This window comes from Leptinotarsa decemlineata, unplaced genomic scaffold (genome assembly GCF_025532065.1).
Source record: "Leptinotarsa decemlineata unplaced genomic scaffold, Ldec_3_MD MMD2_tig00002159_RagTag_RagTag, whole genome shotgun sequence".
NCBI classification, from domain to species: domain Eukaryota; kingdom Metazoa; phylum Arthropoda; class Insecta; order Coleoptera; family Chrysomelidae; genus Leptinotarsa; species Leptinotarsa decemlineata.
Window position 1 is genome coordinate 6,490,298 of NW_027412574.1, and position 21,924 is coordinate 6,512,221.

The following is a 21,924-nucleotide window of genomic DNA, read 5'->3' on the forward strand; positions in this document are numbered from 1 at the left end:
GCTTGTTGTATTAAAATGACTGGAAAATACCCTTCAACATAATTGACAGACGTAATGCATGAACTTTATATCTGACATAAAAGGTGAAACTGGCGTAGAAGTAGAATAAATCCGCAACATGCACTTTTCTCAATCACCAGAAATAATAATAATATTAATGGTCTTTATTGGGTGAAATAGGCTATAACAACCAAAAAGCGAAGTTCAAAACTGCAGTGTGGAACACTGCAGGTTTGTTCTACCACTTAATCCTGGGGATATTGTCAATGGATTCACCAAGTACTTCAGAAGTTTATACACTTCTGTAAACATGATATCACAAACTACAGGGCAATTTCAATTTTATGTAACTTTTCTAAACTATTCGAGATATGTGTGCAAAATGTTATGTACTTCTATATTCAACAAGTTATTTCTCCTACTCAGGATGGTTTCGTACAACAAAGATCATGTATGACAAATCTTTAAATGTTTAAATCAATATCTCAGTTCGTACCTGAACAAGCAAAAACAAGTCGATGTTGTTTATTTAGACTTTCAAAAAGCCTTCGATCAAATAGACCGTTATGTTCTTTTCAGCAAATTAACAAAATTGGGACTCTCCAACCAACTGCTTACTCTAATTGAATCATATCTAGTTAACAGAAAACAATTCGTCGAATATGAATCTTTCAAATCGGTTCAGTACGTTGTTACATTTGGGGTACCACAAGGTTCTAATCTTGGACCTCTTTTGTTTTAAATTTTTATTAATGACTTTTATTAATGAATATTCCTGAAGTGCATATTCCGCATAATACAAGTTGAAATCACCCACGCAAACGACATTGGGAGTGGCTGCAGATACCTCGTCGATAGTATCCTCGAGTTCATCAGACAGAAAAAATATCTTATCCTGTGAAGAAGGCCTGTAGATTACACCAATGGAGATATCTTTCTTTTTATTTTTAATTCCATTCATAGTTGTTCAATATTGGAACTAGTATTCATTTAGGAAGTGTTTAGGGTATTTTTTTAATAAATACACACACCACCACCTATTGAATGGAGGCGATCTATTCTATAAATTCTGTAGCCACTTATAACAATCAGATCATCATTAATACCAATACCAATCGTGTAGCCAACTCTCAGATATACACAAAATGTCAAATTAGCTCTTTTGAAAGAGTTGCAGAATATTGGCAATAGAGGGAAGGAGAGATCTCACGTTTAAGTGTCCAATTTGAATTTATAACAAAAACGAAAATTGAAATAATGCGAAATTCAAATTATTTATTTATTAATTTTATTATTCAATGAATTAATTACTGGAAATGATGAATATTAATATCATGAAATCTAACGAGGTCTTAAATTCTTCTTTTCCAATGTAGGAGGTACACTTTCAGTTGGTACCGGAGCATTTCAAAAGAGAATAGTGCTATCTGAATCCAGTTCCTCAAGCGTATACTGGTGACCACTTCTTTATTTTGGCAGACAGGTTCTTCACTTTTGTAGCTCTTAAGTGAATAGTCTAAGAGCCAGCTTAAATTTGACAACACATTTTGTACGGCATCTGAAATTTCGTTCAGTGAGACTCCTATACCCAGTAAACAAGCAATGGGTACTGGCTAAGCCCGGCCCGGTAGGTTTGGTGTCCTTCAGGTGAGTCAGCTATGAAAATTAAGTAAATTTTTAAAGTATTTTACGGCGTCTGACGTTTTAATATGTCATAATATACCTCTAGAAAAATTTAAAAATAACTATGGCTGCTGATTTTCAAGGTTTTTCCGGTTGTAACTATCCACTTTACAGCTAAACATTAACAGTAAGAGTAGTAGTCTTGAGACAAAAATCGACCATGATCCACCAAGTCAAGCTGATGTATATTTCATTCTACATGCTATGAAAGAAGTACCCAGGACTTTTGGTAATATATCAAAGAAATTTTTGCAAATGATTAATAAATTTTTCAGCATCCAGAATAGATGTTATCTTTGATCAATATTGGTACCCTTCCATTAAAGACAGCGAGCGGAGTCTTCGACATGAAGCACCACTAATTGAATTCTCTATTTCTGGACCAGACCAAATCATACCAAATGACTTTACGAAATCTGTTTAAAATATGTTTTTCCGTCAATCAGCTGTCGCCCCCATAAGAACAACAACTCTCAGAAGTTGAGAAACTTGTGCGAGCTAAGGACTAACGAGGTCTTACCTTTTAACATGTGATTCCTAACACTTTACGAAAGAAATGCGAAATACTAAATTCAAGGAAGCTCTTATTGATTTTTTCACTATACATTGGGGAGTAGATGATGTTGCACCATTTTTTGGAAATGAACTGATCCATTTGAGTTTCAAAAATTGTTATTCAAATAGATCCAATAACGGCATAGTCAAGTATCGTTCGAAGATTTGTGTCGTAAATTTCATGAAGAAGCAGACAGCAGACATGCTTGTAGCATTGTTGATCAGTCTAATGTTGTTATTAGAGGTTCAGTTACTGATATTTTAATAGTTATGCTGGGCAATATGGTTAACTTGAAAAATCTTTCCTCTCACATTTGGATGCTAACCAGGACAAGTAACAACGAAAGGTTCATTAATGTTAGTAAAATATATACACAACTTGGTCCACTTCTAGCTAAAAGCTTCATTCCACGCTTTCATTGGTTGTTATTTCAATCCTGCTTTTTTAATCGGGGCAAAAAATCTTTGACGTTACTGAAAAATAATATGAACGAAAATTTTAATAAAAAAGTCCGGAGCTTTGATGCAAGCTTGATCCCTTCATGTAAATCTGAACTGTACCAACAAGTTTTAAGGGCGCATTATATATCTAGCATTTTGAAAAATGCTCATGCGACAGGGCCCACATCACTGAGCACCCTGGAATATGGAAAACCGTTACATATTTAAGTAGTTCAAAGGAGACCAACTTCCTTGCTTTGTCAGCGAGTTGATTCTGAATCCTGAAGGTAATGCCAGAGTAACATTCATTTTAATTAATATAAGCTTACTATTTATCAGATTTTATTGCTTAATACAACGATAAAAATAAATAAAGCCTACTTAAACATTTTTATGGAGGATGAAGATGACTTGTCACTTGTTGGAGACGATTCTGAAGATGATCATTATTTTATCATTATAAATTATTTGCAAAAATAAATATATTCTGATATAAATAAATGGATATATTTAAATAATGTTTGATATTTTTTTACATCTTCATAATTATATCATATTTGTTACAGCCTTATACATAATGTTACAGCCATAATAAGGAAAAAAGTTTTCTTATTATGCACATTTAGAGTAGTAGATGTGTTCGTTTAATTGTTATATTTATAACTTACTATAATTACTAATATTTTGCTGTAAACTGGATAGTTACAACCGGAAAAAATGTCAGACTTTTTCAATATTACCTTAAAATAGCTCAATAAATAATATATTAAAATGGCAGACACCGTAAAATACTTTGAAAAAAAATGTTTTTTTCGAATTTTGAAAAGTGGCTGCCGGGATGTTGCAACTTTCAAAATCAGCAGCCATAAATATTTTTCAATTTTTCTGGAGGTATATTTATAACATATCAAAATGTCAGACGCCGTAAAATACTTTAAAAATTTACTTAATTTTCATAGCTGACTCACCTGAGGGACACCAAACCTACCGCGGCCGGGCTTAGCTAGTACCCATTACTTGTTTACTGGCAGACATTTCAGATACCGTAAAAAATGTATTGTCAGATTTAAGCTGGCTCTTAGACTAGAAAATCTTAGACTTTTTCAGATTAGACAACAGGTCTGGAATTTTTGGTTGTTTATAAAATCAATCAAATCAAAATATACTTTATTGTCGGAAGATTTGCATCTTATTGACAAAGTCCAAGAAATACAATGTTGATATAAAAAAAGTACTAAAAAAGTATAAATGTAAATATAAAAAAGTTCCAAAAATGAATACATGTAAATATAAAAAAAAGTTCTAAAAATGTATAGATTATATACCACCATGTATAAAGTAAAGTACAATAGTAGTAAAAATATTAGTAATATATTATTAAAAGGATTCGCTAAAATACTCTTCCAAACTATAATAGGGTCTATCTACAAGTAGGTTCTTCACCGCCTTTTTGAAATGAACGTTGCTTAAATTTGCAGATCTCATTTCTAATGGTAAATGATTGAACAATTTACCACCATTGTAGTATATGGAATCCTTGATTAAATTCGAAGTTGGGATGGGAAGTCTAAAGGTATAATTGCTATTGCGAGTAGCATAAGGAGTAGAAGCAAAGTTGAACTTCGATTTATGTTTATAAATAAAGCAAACTGTCTCTAAGATGAAAAGTGCGATGACTGTTAACATTTTATTGGCAGTGAACAAATTCCTGCACGATTCTCTGGGTTTAACTTTACAGAGACATCTTAGTGTCCTCTTCTGTAATATCAATACAGAAGAGAGGAGGGATGAGTTGCATGCTCCCCAAAAAGGTATTCCATAACGTAGTCGAGATTCAACAAGTGCATGGTAAACGGTCTTTGCGACATGGAAACCCAACTCATTTGAAACCACTCTAACTGCATAACATCCTGATGAGATCTTACTCTTCAGTTGTTTAAGGTGCTCATCAAATTTCAGCCTATTATCAATGAATACACCGAGAAACTTTGTGTTTAATTTATTTTGTAATACGTCAGCGTCTATTGAAATGTCATCAAGCGAACATTTGAATGATATTATATTCGTTTTGGATGCATTTAGAGATAGTAAATTTGCATCGCACCATTTCTTCACCTTCTTCAAGTCGGATGATATTATTTTATTTAGCTCCATTGAGTTTTTTTCTTTCCAAAATATTGTAGTATCATCCGCAAATAGAGTGAAACTACTAGATATGTTAATCATAGATATGTCATTCATATATAACAGAAACAGAATAGGGCCTAACACAGAACCCTGTGGTACACCAGATTCAATGGATCTGTTCTCCGAGAGTTCCGTTGTCCTCACCATTTGACTCCGACCTGAAAGGTACGATTCGAACCAAGTGTTCGTTACACCTCTACATCCATATTTATGAAGTTTTTTTAATAAAATTTTATGATTAACGCAATCAAACGCCTTTGAAATATCGCAAAAAATTGCGGCGGCTACTTCACCAGCATTCAATTCAGAGTAAATTTCATATAAAAAAGAGAAGATAGCATCATTTGTATATTTTTCCTCCTGAAACCCAAACTGGTTTTAGCTTATAATACAGTGCAGTCTTAAGTATTCATCTAAACGTACTTTGACTAATTTCTCAATGATTTTTGCTAAATTCGGTATTAAGGAAATAGGACGCAGATCGGAGGGATTATCTAAATCACCACCTTTATGTAGTGGAATGACAACGGAAGTCTTCAGGGAAGAAGGAAATTAAGGTCAGTGTCATATAAAATAAGACTATCATGAATTTTTATATTTTCTAAGTTGATCAATGGATCATATGAAGCATGAATTGTGTTACTCAACTGTTCAGGAATAGAACAGTAGAACTCATTTATTATATTAGGATTAAGTGAGAGTTCAGAGTTTTTCTTTATTGTTTTACCTCTTATATCTCTAAGAATTGACCAAGTTTCCTTAATTTTATTCTTCGATTCCCCCATTCTGTTGTCGTAATATATTCTCTTAGCTAGACTGATAGTGGATCGATATACTTTTTTGTAATTATTAAAATAGTTCCAGAAAAATGTTTCGTTCGTGAATTTTCAGATATAATGCAGTGAGCGCAGGTTTCTAGAGGATGTTTTCAGTCCTTTTGTCACCCGTGGCTTTTTACATTTATTTTTAATTATTTGTTCTGGAAACGATTTATTGAACACATCAGACAATGCACTGTGGAATGATAAAAAGGGGTCAATATTTTTGTTTACAAAACAACAATTGATATCAGAGAAGGAAACGGATATTTTGAGCGTGTTTTTTATAAATTTAATTACTTCTGGAATGTTAGAAATCACACGTTTAAAGGTAAGACCTCGTTAATCCTTAGCTCGCACAAGTTTCGCCTTCTGAAGGTTGTCGTTGGTAGGGGTCCGACAGCTGGTTAACGGAAAAACAGATTTTGAACAGAGATGATAAATGAGCTATCAGAATGCTATTCTGCTTTAGATGTGTCACAGTGTTCAAAAGCCTTGATTGATTAGAGATATCTTTTCCAGCCATTACTGATGGTTTTAGGAGGTATATTTTTCATATGAAACATGCCCACTCAAATTGCACCCGCCACTGTTCAGTTTCACTATCAGTAGAAGATATGAGGAGGACAAAAAACAAATCTGATATGAATCAAGACAAAGTTTTTACCATGGGTTAAAAATGAATAATGCTCAGTTGGAAATCTTTATATAGTTCTACAGATCTAACCACTGGATCTTCTGGTTCGCACTAAGAAAATGAAGCTGTATGATTTACCACACTCAATTCACAGAAAAGAACGGCTTTTTTAGGAGAAAATTTCCTCATCAAAAACACTGCCGAACAGAGAGCTCAGTTAAACTCATACAGATAATAGTACTTGGTAGAAGGTGAATATTGAATGCAATACTCTTCTCGATTCACATTCCACCAATAAAGTTGGCGTCTTCAGGAGATGCAGAAAATTTCATTCTGAAGACGCCAACTTGATTGGTTAAACGCACATTGACAAGAGTATTGCATTTCTAGTGAATGGGCTTGTTTTGGATTCAAATCTGACATTTTACAACTTCAAAATAAGTGAATAATTATAACACAAACTACCCAAACTTGTTAAAATTTCACCAATTCTTAATTCCATGAATAACATGAGCAGATGGTCAATCACGGCATATAAGTAAATGAAATTTGAAACTGTTAGGTATCAAATAAGCTTCTGGTTCTAATGAAGTGACTGTCATCATACTCAAAAATAGGAAAGTGTACTTGCAAAAGTGTTTTTAGTTCTTAGAAAAAAAATTTTTCTTTTGGTTGCTTAAGTTTCACCTAGATAAAGAAGTAAAAAAAATCCTCCTAATAACTACGGACTAGTTGCTTTGGTATTGGTGATATCGAAATCACTCTAACCATATTCTCAAATATTTGGAATATTCCATCATTTTGTGGGACCATCATTATGGTTTCCTCAAGCAAAGATCAATGGCTGCTTTTCCATATGTCACCCGCCTTTGAAATAATGCAATAGTACAAGCTGTGCTGCTTGATATATCCAAGGCCTTCAGCTTTGTCCAGCTCGAGGAGTTAATCATCAAACTTTCATATTATGACTTGTAAGTTTGTTTTTGTCCATTGCTTTCTAACATTCTTAACCATCATTCCTGTGATCACCGATAGTTATCTCTTAGTTCCCTTTACCATCAACACTCCCGTTCCTCACAGATTTATATTGTCTACAGCAACCCTTTTTTTGTTGACAAGAACATATCTTTCCATTTAGATGTTCTTAACATCTGGTGGCAATGCACATTGCAATAGAAAGTTTTATCTATTCCAACAATATTGTTTCTTTACTAGACTGCATAGTTTCTTTGATGAATATTTATCATATTCTTCTGTAGTAACTCTGTGATCCAGGGAGCAAAGATCGAGTGAGAATGCAATTTTGAAATTAACATCCAAAATGAACATTGCGCTAGACAAAAAAATTCCAGCACCTGTGTCTTCGTCGATTTGTCCATCTTGAAATTCATGGGATAAAGGGTAATGCATCTGAATTGATGAAAGGCTATCTTTCATGTCGACAACAAGTGAAAATGAATGGATGGAATTTTGAAATTAACATCCCTTATGGTATAATCAAACCTATGAAATTTTTGAAGGTAAGCCTATGAAAAATTTAGTTTGATAGTAAAAAGGAACTTTCAATGGAACCTTCAGGTCAAGCATAATATTAAAAAATCAGGATATTGTCAAGGTTCAGGTTCTTCATGAACTTTTTGAATACATCGAATCTAAAAACTGTAACAAAGATGTCAGTCATGTTTTCTGATATGAACATAGTCATCATAATTTATATCAAATACCTGGCAAAATTGTTTTTTTACGATTAAATATATGCATATGGGGATCGGATGAGTTTTGAGAAAAAAATTGTTTGAAAACAGAAGGTGCTTAATGAAATTTTGAAAATTTGACTTTATCATTTTCATTTTTAGATTTTCAATCATCATCATCTTCATATTACCAACGAGTAACAATAATATATGTGGGTGGAAGGCAGATAAAACTTGTTTCTCCGTTCAAGAATGTATAAAAAAATGTGATGAAACATTTTGACTGCAAATTCCTGGTCAGACAGAAATATGATTGTTATAAATAGTCTTTCAACATCAATTTAATCAGATTCAGAAAGCTTTGGCTCCAAAATATTGACAAAATAAAATGCATTTTATATAAAATATAAAAAATACAAACAACACAATTTCATGAATAAAACATTAAGAAGACAGATGAGTTTAGGTGAACATTGAAAAATCAAGTAGAATTTACAGGTTATCATTGTAGAATTCATGGATCAAAAAATAAGCTTTTTTGATTTTCAACTGTACTTCATAACTTTTTGATACCTGTGCTATTTTTTAGAATGGTAGGAAGGTGATTATATACTTTAATACTTTCATAAATCTGAGAACGCCTAATCAAGGCGAATTTTGGAATAGGTAAGTGAAGCATATGGTTCCGTCTGGTGTTGTGACAATTTGTTTCGGGAGTATACATGCCAATTTTATTTTTATGAATTAAGCATACTGTTTCCATTGTGTATAAACAGGTGACAGTTAATATTTTGTGGCTGATGAATAAAGGCTTGCAGTGATCTCTCCGCTTAAACTTTGTAAGGTATCTCAAAGACCTCTTTTGAAGCACAAATATCATATTCTGTACTGTTAATTACAATGGCCCCAGAAAGACATTCCATAGTGAATATGAGATTTGATCAATGCTAAGTAAGCCAATCTAGCTGTAGTGATCCTAGTTCAGTTGATATCACTCTGCTAGCATAACATCCACTAAATACTTTTTTACTCAAATGGGATACATGTTCTTCAAAATTGAATTTATTGTCTATGTGAATGCCTGGGAATTTAGTGTACTGTTTCTTTTCTTTGTAGTGGTTATCCAAATCTAAATCGTCTAGTATACATCTGAAAGTAACTAGATTTGTTTTGTTTAGGTTGAAGCACAAGGAGTTCACGTTACACCAGGCTTAAATTTTTTGAATATCTATTTTTATCATATTTGATAGCTGATAAGTTTTATTACTCCATGTAATAGTGGTATCATCGGCAAATAAAGTAAATCGTCCTACGATGTTAATGGTTATTAGGTCATTCAAATCTATTAAAAACAACATTGGTTCTAAAACACACCCCTGAGGAACTTCATGTTTCATGTCAATGAGATCAGACTGTCCACTTGTTTTATATTTATTATTATTAATAAACATATAAATACTTGAAATATCCAAAGCAATTTCAAACTATTCAAAGGTGCATTGTTTAATATGAACCAATAAAGAAAATGTAACACAAACTTTACTACCTTGAGTCATTCAATCGATGATATGGCTGTCTTGCATGCTAACATCTTCCTTTAACACACTGCTCGTCATGTCTGCATCTTCTTCGTCTTCATCTTCTGCTTCCATCTCAAAAAGCTTCACCTTTCTTTTATTTTCAGAAAGCACAATGCCAACCCTCCTGTTCCCAGAAACTGCAAACGATGAAGCTGCCATATCGACATTCTTAAAGAGCTTGGGAACAAACGTAGATCCGTTGGTGTTTGATAAAACGGCTCTGTTTAGAGCAACGTTGATGTCGATTTCAGTTAATTTTTCAAGGGCTGGCGGTAACGGTAACTGCAAAAGGGTGGCCGTCTTATACCCATGAATATCTTGAATCAGGAGAGATAGAATATTTATTGAATAAAAAGATACATCCAATATTTGATACATTTGATCAGATTCCTCAGTAAGATCAGTGAAATAAAATTTTCCACATCTCGCCAAGCACCTCTCCTCTGTTACATGTATCTGCAGAAGGTGGAGGTGACAGAACGGTTCTAAAATACCAAACAAAACCATTTCTTTGTTGACGTTAACTGAAGTGATGCGCAACATGTTCTGTTTGAAATTGAAACAGTCGAAAGTATGTACATGTCTGAACTGATTGGGTAAAATTCCCTTTGGCGAGTCAAAGATATTAGTGATTTTCACGGCCAAATCCTTGAACTGTTGTATGAGCGATGTGTTGGCATAATATTTGAAAATACTTGGATGGTTTCCGACACATTCATTCTCATTCAAGAAAGTGGTCCAGTCGTTTCCTTCCATATTTGGGGTTAATGTCAAGGGGGCGTCGACAAGATACTGCCCCAGCCTTTCCATTACGAACCCTTTTTTGTTATTTCCATCCTTGTTACCTGAAAACATGTATGACATCAGGTAAAAGATTATGGACTTAATTGTATGACTTATTTCATTTCGAACTTGTCTATTTGGTTTGAGGAAAAACTCGTAAATTGTCAAAAAGTGAATTTGTTGATTTTCTGAAATGAAATTTTCAAACAAAACATGAAGCCATTATTCGACAAAATTCAATGACTTGTACAATAACAAAATGTCATAGAGTGTAACAAATTGAAAGTCAAATTTAGAAACGTCAAACTCAAAGCCTATCATGATAAGAATTAATTTTTTCAATATCTCCAATTTTTCGAAAAAAAAAAATCTGTTTTTCTGTTAGCCAGCTGTCGCACCCCTACGAACGACAACCCTCAGAAGTCGAAACTTGTGCGAGCTATGGATTAACGAAGTCTTACCTTTTAACGTGCGATTCATAACACGGAAAAAGAATGATATCTTATGATAAATCATTGAAAAGGTTCTATCCAAAACAGATAGAATTCAATGTAGCGCCCATAACAAAAAATAAAGTTAATGATGGTGGCCGGAAGACGAAACGTCAGATAGCAAATCTGAAAACACCATTGTGTAGCAGAAAAAAAGTGGCAACGTGGAAGTGCAATTTATTTTCGTATCCTTCGAAAAATAAAGCCAGTATATCCGGATATCTCCGGATATACTCAGGATTTCAGAACTTCCTCAACGGCATATTGTTACTCAGGTAAATGCGCAACTTTGCCCCAATTTAACCATCTTCGTATCTCTCATAGTTTCTGAGATCCCAATGGTGAGGATCGAATTTGAAACACTCTGTATAGTTACTTATGTCTAGTATGAATGTTCACGAAATTTAGCAACTATTTACCTCATACAACGGTAAGAACAAGAGCAATCGAGAATTTAAATATTAAAATATCACTCTACAAGAAGAGCCATAAACAAATAATTGTGTTCTATTATGGTCCAAAATTGTACAACCTACTCCCAGTAGAATTGAAAATAATTAAAAAAATCAATAAATAAATATAAACTCAAGTGATTCATAATTGAAAAATCTACAAAAATTTTACATATAACGAAAAAAAAAGGATTTTCTACAATGAATAGCAGTTCCTATACCATCTGTATCTTTTCTTATACAGGCATGTTATATCTCACTTTGGAAATATAAGTTTTGAAACAGTACTGTGTTCCCTTGAGTTGCACAATTATAAGATTACAATTAGTTACAACTGTTACAGCTTAGTCACAACTGTAACAAGTAACCTATTTCGTCTAGCAGGACGATATTTATAGGAAAATAATTATACAGGGTTCTGCAACAGTGGCGCGGTGTTCCATATCTCTATATAGGAAGCAGATAGGAATCTAATTTTCTATAATATTACCTTATTGCTCGAGCTCGACAAAATAAAAATATTGGCGGTCACACAGGGTGTTCGATTTTTTCTGGGCGGATCCCAACTGTGTCTTTTTGAATGGCAACCTATATTTTTTATCGCTTTTTCGGTTTCTTCATAGAAAATAAAATAAACTTTATGTATATCTGCACTTCGAAAATATTGATGGTTTTCGAGATATCTAGCATGACAGGTTTTTTTTCCAATATTCGTCACTCAGAATATTTGAAATTATAAAGTGGTGCCAAGTCCAGTTGAAATTTTTTTTTGGTCGAATATTCTACATTGGTAACTCTCTCAAACGATATATCTGAAATCGACCTGTGATATACAGGGTATGAAAAACCGCTTGCCAAATATTGTAAATGAAAATTTGCAAAATCTTCCTTATATTAAATGGAACACCCTGTATATTATTGATCCATAAGAAGCGCCAACGAAACCTCTACAAATTTCATTAAGTATTCCCTATGGCTAAGTTCAATAGTTTTTCTTAAATGAGCATTTCTTTCGAAAAATGGTCATTTTTTCAAAGCGAAATCCATTTGACGACTGATAAGAATATACAAAAAATACCCTTTCCTTAAAATATCTCCCATTCCTAAAATTACCTGTTGCTAGATAAACAAGTTGCGAATTACACCACAAAATGGACGTTCTTGAATAGTTACAATAATTTCAAAAATCTCGGAATTTGTGCCATATTCTTTCGGTCTAAAACAACCTTTCAGCGAATGAAATATTTATTGGAAATCAAGTAGTCTGGCAAATGACAGAACAAAATATTTGGCTGCAAATGAATATTGAAATTTTTAGTCAATCGTGAAGTTGAACTGTCGGTATAATTTCATCAGAATGTTGTTATCAAAAAGTGATTTGATTGATATGATTTTCATATTAGGTGAATCAGACAGGAATTGTTTATTGGCAAGTAGAATTTATTCTCAACGGTATCCAGATAGAAGGCATCCAGATGAAAGATCTTTCCGAAAGGTCTTGGGACGATTCGTTGAAACTGGATCTATTAATTATTCCAAACATGAGCGCATCAAGCCAGCTACTGATGAAGATAATGAATTGCAAGTTCTTCTTGCTGTTGAAGAAGATCCTAGTAGGAGTCAACGACAAATTGGGGAAATAGTGGATATAAGTGAGAGATCAGTGCAACGAGTATTGAAGAAACATCGCTTGCATCCATACCACGTTCAGTTACATCAAGAACTACTGTATGCTGATTTCGAGAAAAGAGTGAGATTTTGCAATTGGGCCATGAACAAAATTCGTCGAAACGAATATTTTTTCAATAATATTTTATGGTCAGATGAATCGACATTCCATAAAAATGGATTTGTAAATCGACATAATTACCATTTTTGTTTGAAGGTGATTGACAATGTTTCGTGATGAATTTCAATGTTTGGTTTGATATTGCACGATTTATGAGTGAAATTCTGCATCCAATGAAAAAATAATTTTCCATTTAGCAAAAAGTGATAGGTACATACATTTATTTCGTTAAAAAATATTTGTTTGGACACCTTCTAATGTACAAAATTGAAACAAGATATCTTTCGTATATTTTTATCAGTCGTCAAATGGATTTCGCTTTGAAAAAATGACCATTTTTCGAAAGAAATGCTCATTTAAGAAAAACTATTGAACTTAGCCATAGGGAATACTTAATGAAATTTGTAGAGGTTTCGTTGGCGCTTCTTATGGATCAATAATATACAGGGTGTTCCATTTAATCTAAGGAAGATTTTGCAAATTTTCATTTACAATATTTGGCAAGCGGTTTTTCATACCCTGTATATCACAGGTCGATTTCAGATATATCGTTTGAGAGAGTTACCAATGTAGAATATTCGACCAAAAAAAATTTCAACTGGACTTGGCACCACTTTATAATTTCAAATATTCTGAGTGACGAATATTGGAAAAAAAAACCTGTCATGCTAGATATCTCGAAAACCGCCAATATTTTCGAAGTGCAGATATACATAAAGTTTATTTTATTTTCTATGAAGAAACCGAAAAAGCGATAAAAAATATAGGTTGCCATTTAAAAAGACACAGTTGGGATCCGCCCAGAAAAAATCGAACACCCTGTGTGACCGCCAATATTTTTATTTTGTCGAGCTCGAGCAATAAGGTAATATTATAGAAAATTAGATTCCTATCTGCTTCCTATATAGAGATATGGAACACTGCGCCACTGTTGCAGGACCCTGTATACATAAGCTGAAATTGAAACAAAGAGAATAAAAAAGTTTTTGTGTCATCTTTGAAGAACGCATATTAGCAGGTGTTGATTCTGCAGCGTTAGACAAAAAAAGAAGCCTTCAGTTTGAAAGAATACATAGAAAATTTCAACAAAGAACTTGAAGAAAATGCTTCGTTATACAACAATGCACCATCTGAAAATACCGTTACCGACCAATCTCAAAGAAGAATCAGTGAAGACACCTCCGCTACTGACACTGCAGACGAAAATCCCGACCGTCTTCAATAGAAAAGAACATCATCAATCGATACAGCTGACAAAAATCCCGACCTTGACCAACCAAAAAGGACATCATCAACTGACACAGCTGATGAAAATCCCGACCAGCCTGAACAAAAAAGAACGTCGTCAACGAATACAGCTGATGAAGTTATAAATGAACTAAACCAACCCGAAAACGAAGGAAGTAACAGAACCATACACACAACTCAAGAAGAACCGGCATTCACAATTCCAATATCAGAAAAGCCTCTCAATTACTACAATAACCAGATAAAAATGACATTTGTCTATTAAAACCCAGGGCCAATATATAGAACAAGCCTTCGCAAATAAAAAACGAATTCATGTTCAAATTGTATATTTCGACCCAGATACCCAATATAAGTGTCAACCTGCAATATTCTTCAGAAAATCTTCAGAAACACTGCCTTTGATTTGGTAAAATGCAACGAAATCTTGGAAGATATTAACAACGAAGACCAACAACAGATAATAATTCGAAACTACCACGAAGGAAAGTCAAACCATCGTGGAATAAACGGAACTGAATTGGGAGTAAGAAAAAAAAATGACAGGCCAACCTTGAAAAAAGACATTGAAAGATACATCAATATGTGCGAAACATGTCAAATGAATAAGTATGACAGAATCCCACCGAAACCCAAATTTATGATAACTCCTACACCGAGTAAACCTCTCGAAATTATTTACTTAGACACCTTTCAGGCAGATGGACAGAAATTTTTAATAATTGTGGACGCCTTTTCAAAATATGGACAAGCCTATCCATTAGAAGGAGCCAATGCCATTAACATATTGAAAGCATTGCTGATATTCGTTACTCACCATGGTTTACCACAGATCATTGTCTCAGACAGTGGCACCGAATTTAAAAACGGCCTTGTACAAGAATTTGTGAATACACATAAAATTTTGATCCACCACACAACTCCGTAGAGTCCACAATCAAATGGAATGATTGAACGTTTTCACTCGACCATATTGCAAAATAAGAAACAGCTGAACATCAAGGAACAAATGCTTTATGCACTATTAGGCTATAACAACACAATCCATTCACTAACGGGACAAAAGCCCATCGATGTTCTCAATGGACACTTCGACAGTAAGGACTGAACAACTACATGCAACAACATCGAGATAAAACAAAAGCTGTCTACCAAAAAATCAATGAAAAAGCTGTCAAACTGAAAGAAAGGACTATAAATAATTGAAATGAGAGCAGACACCATCCTGTAGCCTACTCACCTAGCACAAAAATTTATACCAAAACAACAGGTGTTCGAAATAAGCTTTTACCTAGATTTGTACCACGTGTAGTTGAATCTAACAAAAAAGTAACAGTAGCCATACCCTATACTACTGTTCGAGTTACTGCTTCGCTCCAAGCGAAGCAGTAACTCGTCTTGATAATGCCATCTGAGATGATGGCGATACGTCAACTATCGACTAGTACACAACGGATGAACACCCGGAAAAACAACACATCATATATATATATATATATATATATATATATATAATATATATATATATATATATATATATATATATATATATTTCAATATTGAATTCTACAAAAAGGATTTGAAGCTTTATATCTTCTATTAATTATCTGCGAGCGCTTTCGACAGTTGGTAGTACTGTCATCATCTGGCACTCCTCAAAGTTTGAGGAGTGCCAGTGAGGAGGAGTTTGAAATACTCAAAATAAAGGAAAATTAGTTGCATCAAAAAAAAATATATATATATATATATATATATATATATATATATATATATATATATATATAACACAAAGGTGACTTTGAATTATTCCTTAATAATTTTTACTTAATTTAAAATGAGAAACATTGAAAATATTACCGATATTATCGAAATTCTGGAGGAACTCTGTTATGTAGGCCAAATCTTGCTGAGCCATTTTATGTATTTCAGAAGGTATCGTCTCATCCATTAAGAACAAAATTGCTCCATATAACCAACGAAAGAAGGCCTTATAATTTACCACAGAATGATTAATGATCTGTTGCATTTCTCCAGATTTTAAAAGAAACGCTCCACTGGACTGTATTGCTTCTGTAACTTGATGCTCAGAAAGGCCAAGGACCTACAAATAAAAAGTAGTTGATAATATGGTTAAAAATTATCAAATATCCTCAATATTAGTCAATGAATTATAAGAAAACAAAGATGATAATGAAGACAAATTAAACGAATATACGAACACTGTTAGTCAAAAATATGATTATAATAGTACAAACGAGTGCTGGGGAGTTAGGAAACAAGTTTGTTAGAATGGGTGTCACGAAAGGTTTGAAGGAAAAACACAATAAACCCGTGAGGCTGCAATATTTTCCAACAAGAAATGGGGAAGTCAGGCTTCTCCAAGTAGTAAAAAAACATGCCTTTTCCGTGTGCGCTTCACCAACTAGGTTTGTATCAGAAGATGAACTATACTGTGCATTTTAGTTCATATTAAAGTTCTATGAGGTAGTAGTATGAACTATTATGTTTCTTCATTCAGAAAAATGTCATTACGATATTGTCTTCAGTAATGATTTTCAATATTTCGGGTACAACCTGGGGTACAATGGATTGATTAAAAGTGAAAGGAGTTTCACATGATTAAAATATGTCTAATAAATGAGTTACGACTTTTTCAAAATTTCAGAGTTGAATAATAAACTTTCCACATTTTTCAAGAACAACTGATTTTTGGATATTTATTATGGGTTTCAAATTCGGTTTTTCACTTTGTAACCAATATATAGAATATATCCAGCAAATATGCACTGTTGGGACATTCAATGTAAAGCAAATAACATAAAATTCAAGTACCAGGGCAATTTCAAATGAATGTAGTAGTTTTGGAACACAAAGTAATCTGAGAATACATTACCCTACTCAAAAATATGTTGTAAACAAGAGACCAACAAATAAAATTCTTCACTAGATTTGAATCATACCAACCTCATACCTGTCTTCTAGTCGAGACATTCCTCTTAATTCGGCAAGATGATATGATACATTCTGTCCAAATTTGGAAACATTTTTCAAAAGTAATCTTTGAATATTGGCGTAACTCATTTCTACTGTCTGTCCAAACTTTTCCAAACCCTTCTTTGTAAGATCAGTCATTAAAAATTCTTGTAACTCAGGAGAACAAATCCCAAATGTTAGCAAATCCAGAAAATCTGCAGTTACTCCTCCCTCTGGCACCTTTTTAGCATATTTGGATAGTTTGTGATCAATTTCAAGTAAAAAACTTTCCCATGTTTCTGTTATGTTTGTGATTGTATTTGTTAAATAACTAACAATGTCTAAGAGTTTCACATATTTTATAGCAATTGAAAACAATTCTCTAGTGTGTGTTTTGAGTATATTGGCATTGATTAAGACTATTTTTATATTCAGATCAGAGTCCTTTACAGTTACGAATATTTTACTAATATCTTCACTGACATGAATGCCTTCGATAGAACAACTTCTACCTAAATATTCATTAACATTTAAGATACAACAAGTAAAGCAACCAAAAATCCTGATATGTATGAATCCATTTTTGGTTCCAATTAAAAGTAAGTTGAATTCAGTCTGCTCCTGTAGAAAATTTGTTTCTTTTGCTTCCTCAGTAGAGGATGGACTATCCAATGTCGAGGATGATATAGGGTCTTTCAAATATAATTTTGAGAGATCCTGAAAGAAGATCTTGGTAAGTTGAAAATTCAAAAAAATTATAACTGAGCACTTTACTATATATTTCATGTAATCCATTTTTCCATCATCCTGAAGAGTGAAATTGTCTTTATCTGTTGTCTCCCCCTTCTCTTGGACCCACGTTATACATGTTATTTCACTACTTGCATCTTTTACATTTAAAGTTTTCTTGTTTTCAACACTAATCAGCAAAACTTCACCTGAAAATTATTTAAGAAGTTGGAAACTTGACTTTCATCAAGGCATCTGAAGTGAATTTGAAAACCAATAATTCTGTGATAAGTAGTTACAGGAACAATTGTTGAAAGTTGAAATGAAAGAAATTCAAGAATCTAATGATGATTTGAAATATCATGCATTAGTACTTGGAAAAAATTATTTAATGACTTGCGAATTCAAATATTTTCTGTGTGAATACTAATATAATAAAAAAAATACTGGAACATTTGAACTTTTGGAAAAAAGTGAAAATTCCATCATTTTCTTAATTTTTAAGAATTTTCAATTTCCATAACTATTCCATGGTTTTCAGGTGGCTGGATACCCTGTTACAGTTCCGTTCAAGAAGATTTTAGAGCTTCAAACATTCGAAAAGTTCCACTCATCAATAACGAAAAGACCTATCTCTAATAATCCGCGTTTCGAACAAAACCTGTACTCTTTAGTTTCAACCTCTGTTTAAAATTATTGAATCATTACAGTACCTGAACTGTAACCCACTGCTAATATTTTCCCATCTGGCCTCCAGGCAATAGCTTTAACTTCTACATTTTCTTTAGGAGGATTGAGATTCCAAGCTTTTGTCCAAGACAATCTGTGAAGAGCTACTTCTCCTTTCACATTTGAAAAAGCCACAAGATCCATTCGATCACTCCAAACCATTGAATTGATTTCATTGGCGACACTTTTTTCTTCTAATTGCTTGATTGTTTGAAAACTAGTCATAGTTTTTAGATATATAAATGGCCTAGTTTAACTCTAAAATGAAAACGCGAAGAACACGAATTTATTTTAAAGATAAAATTTGAATGTTTTGTTTTTAATTCATGTTTTTGGTTATGTTCCTCTTGTTCTTCTTTTCATGGAATATAGGCGTGTCAACTTGATACTTGGCTGCCATTATCCGATATTATGTTACAGAAAACACGGACTACTATTAGCTCTATAATAATATAATAATAATAATAATACGTCTTTATTGACCATAATACAAATGGAATACACAAAAACAAAATAAAACAGTATACAGGAACAAAAAAAAAAGAAAAAAAACTTTTAGTATATGGTGAATAGGCGGAGTATCAGCCAGGGCTGTTTTTCAACTCAACCTGGGAGAAACTATAATAAAATAATATAAACACAAAAAAGAAATCAAGTCGAGTTAACAATATCAAAAAATTAGTTATTGTTTAGTTTAGAATATTCATTTTAGAAATGCCAAGGTCGGGAACGGATAAGAGGCTAAAGAGTTAAGTAAGTCTTCAGTCTTTTTTTAAAATTTTCAATGGTGTATGATCGAAATTCGCAGGGTAGTTGATTATAATATTTGGGTGCATTGTACGAGAAGCAGCGGGTGAAGATGGAAGATTTGTGTTTGGGAATGACCAGAACTGAGCTGTTCCTTGTAGTAAAATCGTAGAAAATGTTTTAAACTTTTTCAGTAAGTAATCAGGATGTCGAGTTTTCAAAACTTTATGTTGCATTGTTGAGGATATATGGTCGTATTTCCGTATACCGAACGAGAAACGTAGACAGCTATTCTGAATACGCTGTAGTCGGAGAGCATCCGATTGTTTTAAAGCAGGTCCATAAATACTGTCGCAGTAGGAAATTTTTGATATAATCAGAGACTCGCATAGTCTAAGTTTTAAATTTGTGTTGAGCAAATCACGATTAGGAAAAAGCTGTCTGAGAACGTTATAAGAAGATTGGTTCAGGTAACTAACATGTTTAGTAAAGCGAAGTTCCAGATCAAACCACAATCCTAAATTTTTTATCTCGGCCACGGAGGGAAGTATTTCGTTTTCGATGCGAATTTGAAAAGTAGACGTATTCCAAAAACACTTCATTGTGAGATTTTCACTAAATTGTTTTACAAAAACGCAACACGTGTTTCGCCATACAATGGCTTCATCTGGCGTGTCTTTCAACAAGTTTCAACAAGTTGAAAGACACGCCAGATGAAGCCATTGTATGGCGAAACACGTGTTGCGTTTTTGTAAAACAATTTAGTGAAAATCTCACAATAAAGTGTTTTTGGAATACGTTAGTTATGGATTTTCATCAAGTATCGGCCGATTCCATCATATATTTGAAAAGTAGAGTTGGTGAGCTCTCTGTTCTTCTTAGCTCCGAACACCATTTTTGCGGATTTGTCAGAATTGAGCTTGAGCTTATGGGCTGTAGAAATGTCAAAGATGGCTTGGATATCTTCATTAATATATGACTGAGCAGATGTAGACTCGCCAGGCGAAAAAGAGAAATATAACTGTGTGTCGTCTGCATAGTGATGTATATTGCATTTTTTGCGAACAGATAAAAATCACAAATATACAAGCTGAAAAGCAAGGGCCCAAGAATAGATCCTTGTGGCACTCCCTTCAATACCGGTAGAGCATCTGAAACAACTTCATCCACAACAACTCTTTGAGTACAATTCTTCAGATAGTTTTCTAAGAGTGACACTGCTTTCCGAGAAAAACCGAAGTAGACAAGTTTGTCACACAATATCTCATGATCTAGACTAGAGTGTCAAATGCCTTGCTGTAATCTAGAAGTATTGAACAGGTCAAATTTTGTTCATCTGCAGCTTCAAAAAATCTTGTGTAATTGACAGAAGAGCCGTGGTCAGGGCCGTCACCGTGGGGGAGATGGGGGGTGCCTCTCCCCCTGCTTTTTCGACTTGGGAAAAAGTTGGGAAGTGAAGATAGAAAAAAATAATAGTAAAAAAATAAATAAAAATAAAATAAATAAAAATGAGAGAATAGAAAGGGAGAGGTAATAAGGAAAGGGAAAGAACCAGGACAAGGTTGGGATTTCCCTACATGCATAACTTGGAGATCCCATACTTTGAAATTCTGAGTTGTTTGAAAAGTTCAAAAAAGTTTAATTTCTCCCAAGTAAGAGAACAGTTGAACAGTCCACAAATTGGGAGAAAACTAAGAAACTATTCCTCGAGATAACAATTACTTGTAATGAATGTTTGTCCATTCCATTTTATTCATTCTTTCGACCATTTTCAAGAAAATACTCCACAGTCTCGCTTAGAGAATTCAGGACCGGCAGAAAAAAAGGGTGAAAGCACTCGAATGACCTATAAATAGTCATCTCTCAGATGAATAGGTCCAGTCATCAGCCGAAAACGTTTGTGGGTACTAACAATCGAAACGTCGTGAAGTGACTTGGCTTAGTATATTTTAATCATTATTTGTTTTTCATTGTCCAATTTTCAATTGTTGCTTGCATTTTATTATACTGTAATTTCATTTCAGCGGTTTTTGCTTGATATAATTGCTATTTTCAGCTATTCATCTTGATTTTATTGATTCTTTCAGGGATTTCGAATCATTTTATATCATACTAGTTGTTGCCTACGCCTTCGGCAGCGTAGAATTTGGTTTGTCACATTAAGTTTCGTGAGAGACCATTTTAAACAAATAGTTTCAATACTGTATTATCAACCCAAAACTTCAGGTTTCCAACTTCAAAACTAACGAATACAATTTTTGAACCCCTATTTTTCCACTTGGAGGTGGAAATTTCTGATTCCCTTTCTTGATGCTTATTTTCCCTATACAAAGAACCTACCTGCATATTTCGAAATTCTAGGTTCAGTAGCTTCGGATGTACGTTAAT

The 21,924-nt window shown here is 33.4% G+C and overlaps 1 protein-coding gene across 1 annotated transcript; it reads right to left on the minus strand.

Annotated features, from left to right (window-relative positions):
• Window positions 1-9,430: 9,430 nt before the first annotated feature.
• APC4 (anaphase-promoting complex subunit 4) lies at window positions 9,431-19,153 on the minus strand. The gene is made up of 5 exons (XM_074177141.1): window positions 18,774-19,153; window positions 18,106-18,269; window positions 17,323-18,048; window positions 16,216-16,459; window positions 9,431-10,440 (listed from the first exon to the last, which is right to left on the minus strand). The coding sequence occupies exons 1-5, from the start codon at window positions 19,012-19,014 to the stop codon at window positions 9,572-9,574; spliced, it is 2,244 nt and encodes a 747-aa protein (XP_074033242.1). The 5' UTR covers window positions 19,015-19,153; the 3' UTR covers window positions 9,431-9,571.
• Between the last annotated feature and the right edge of the window lie 2,771 nt (window positions 19,154-21,924).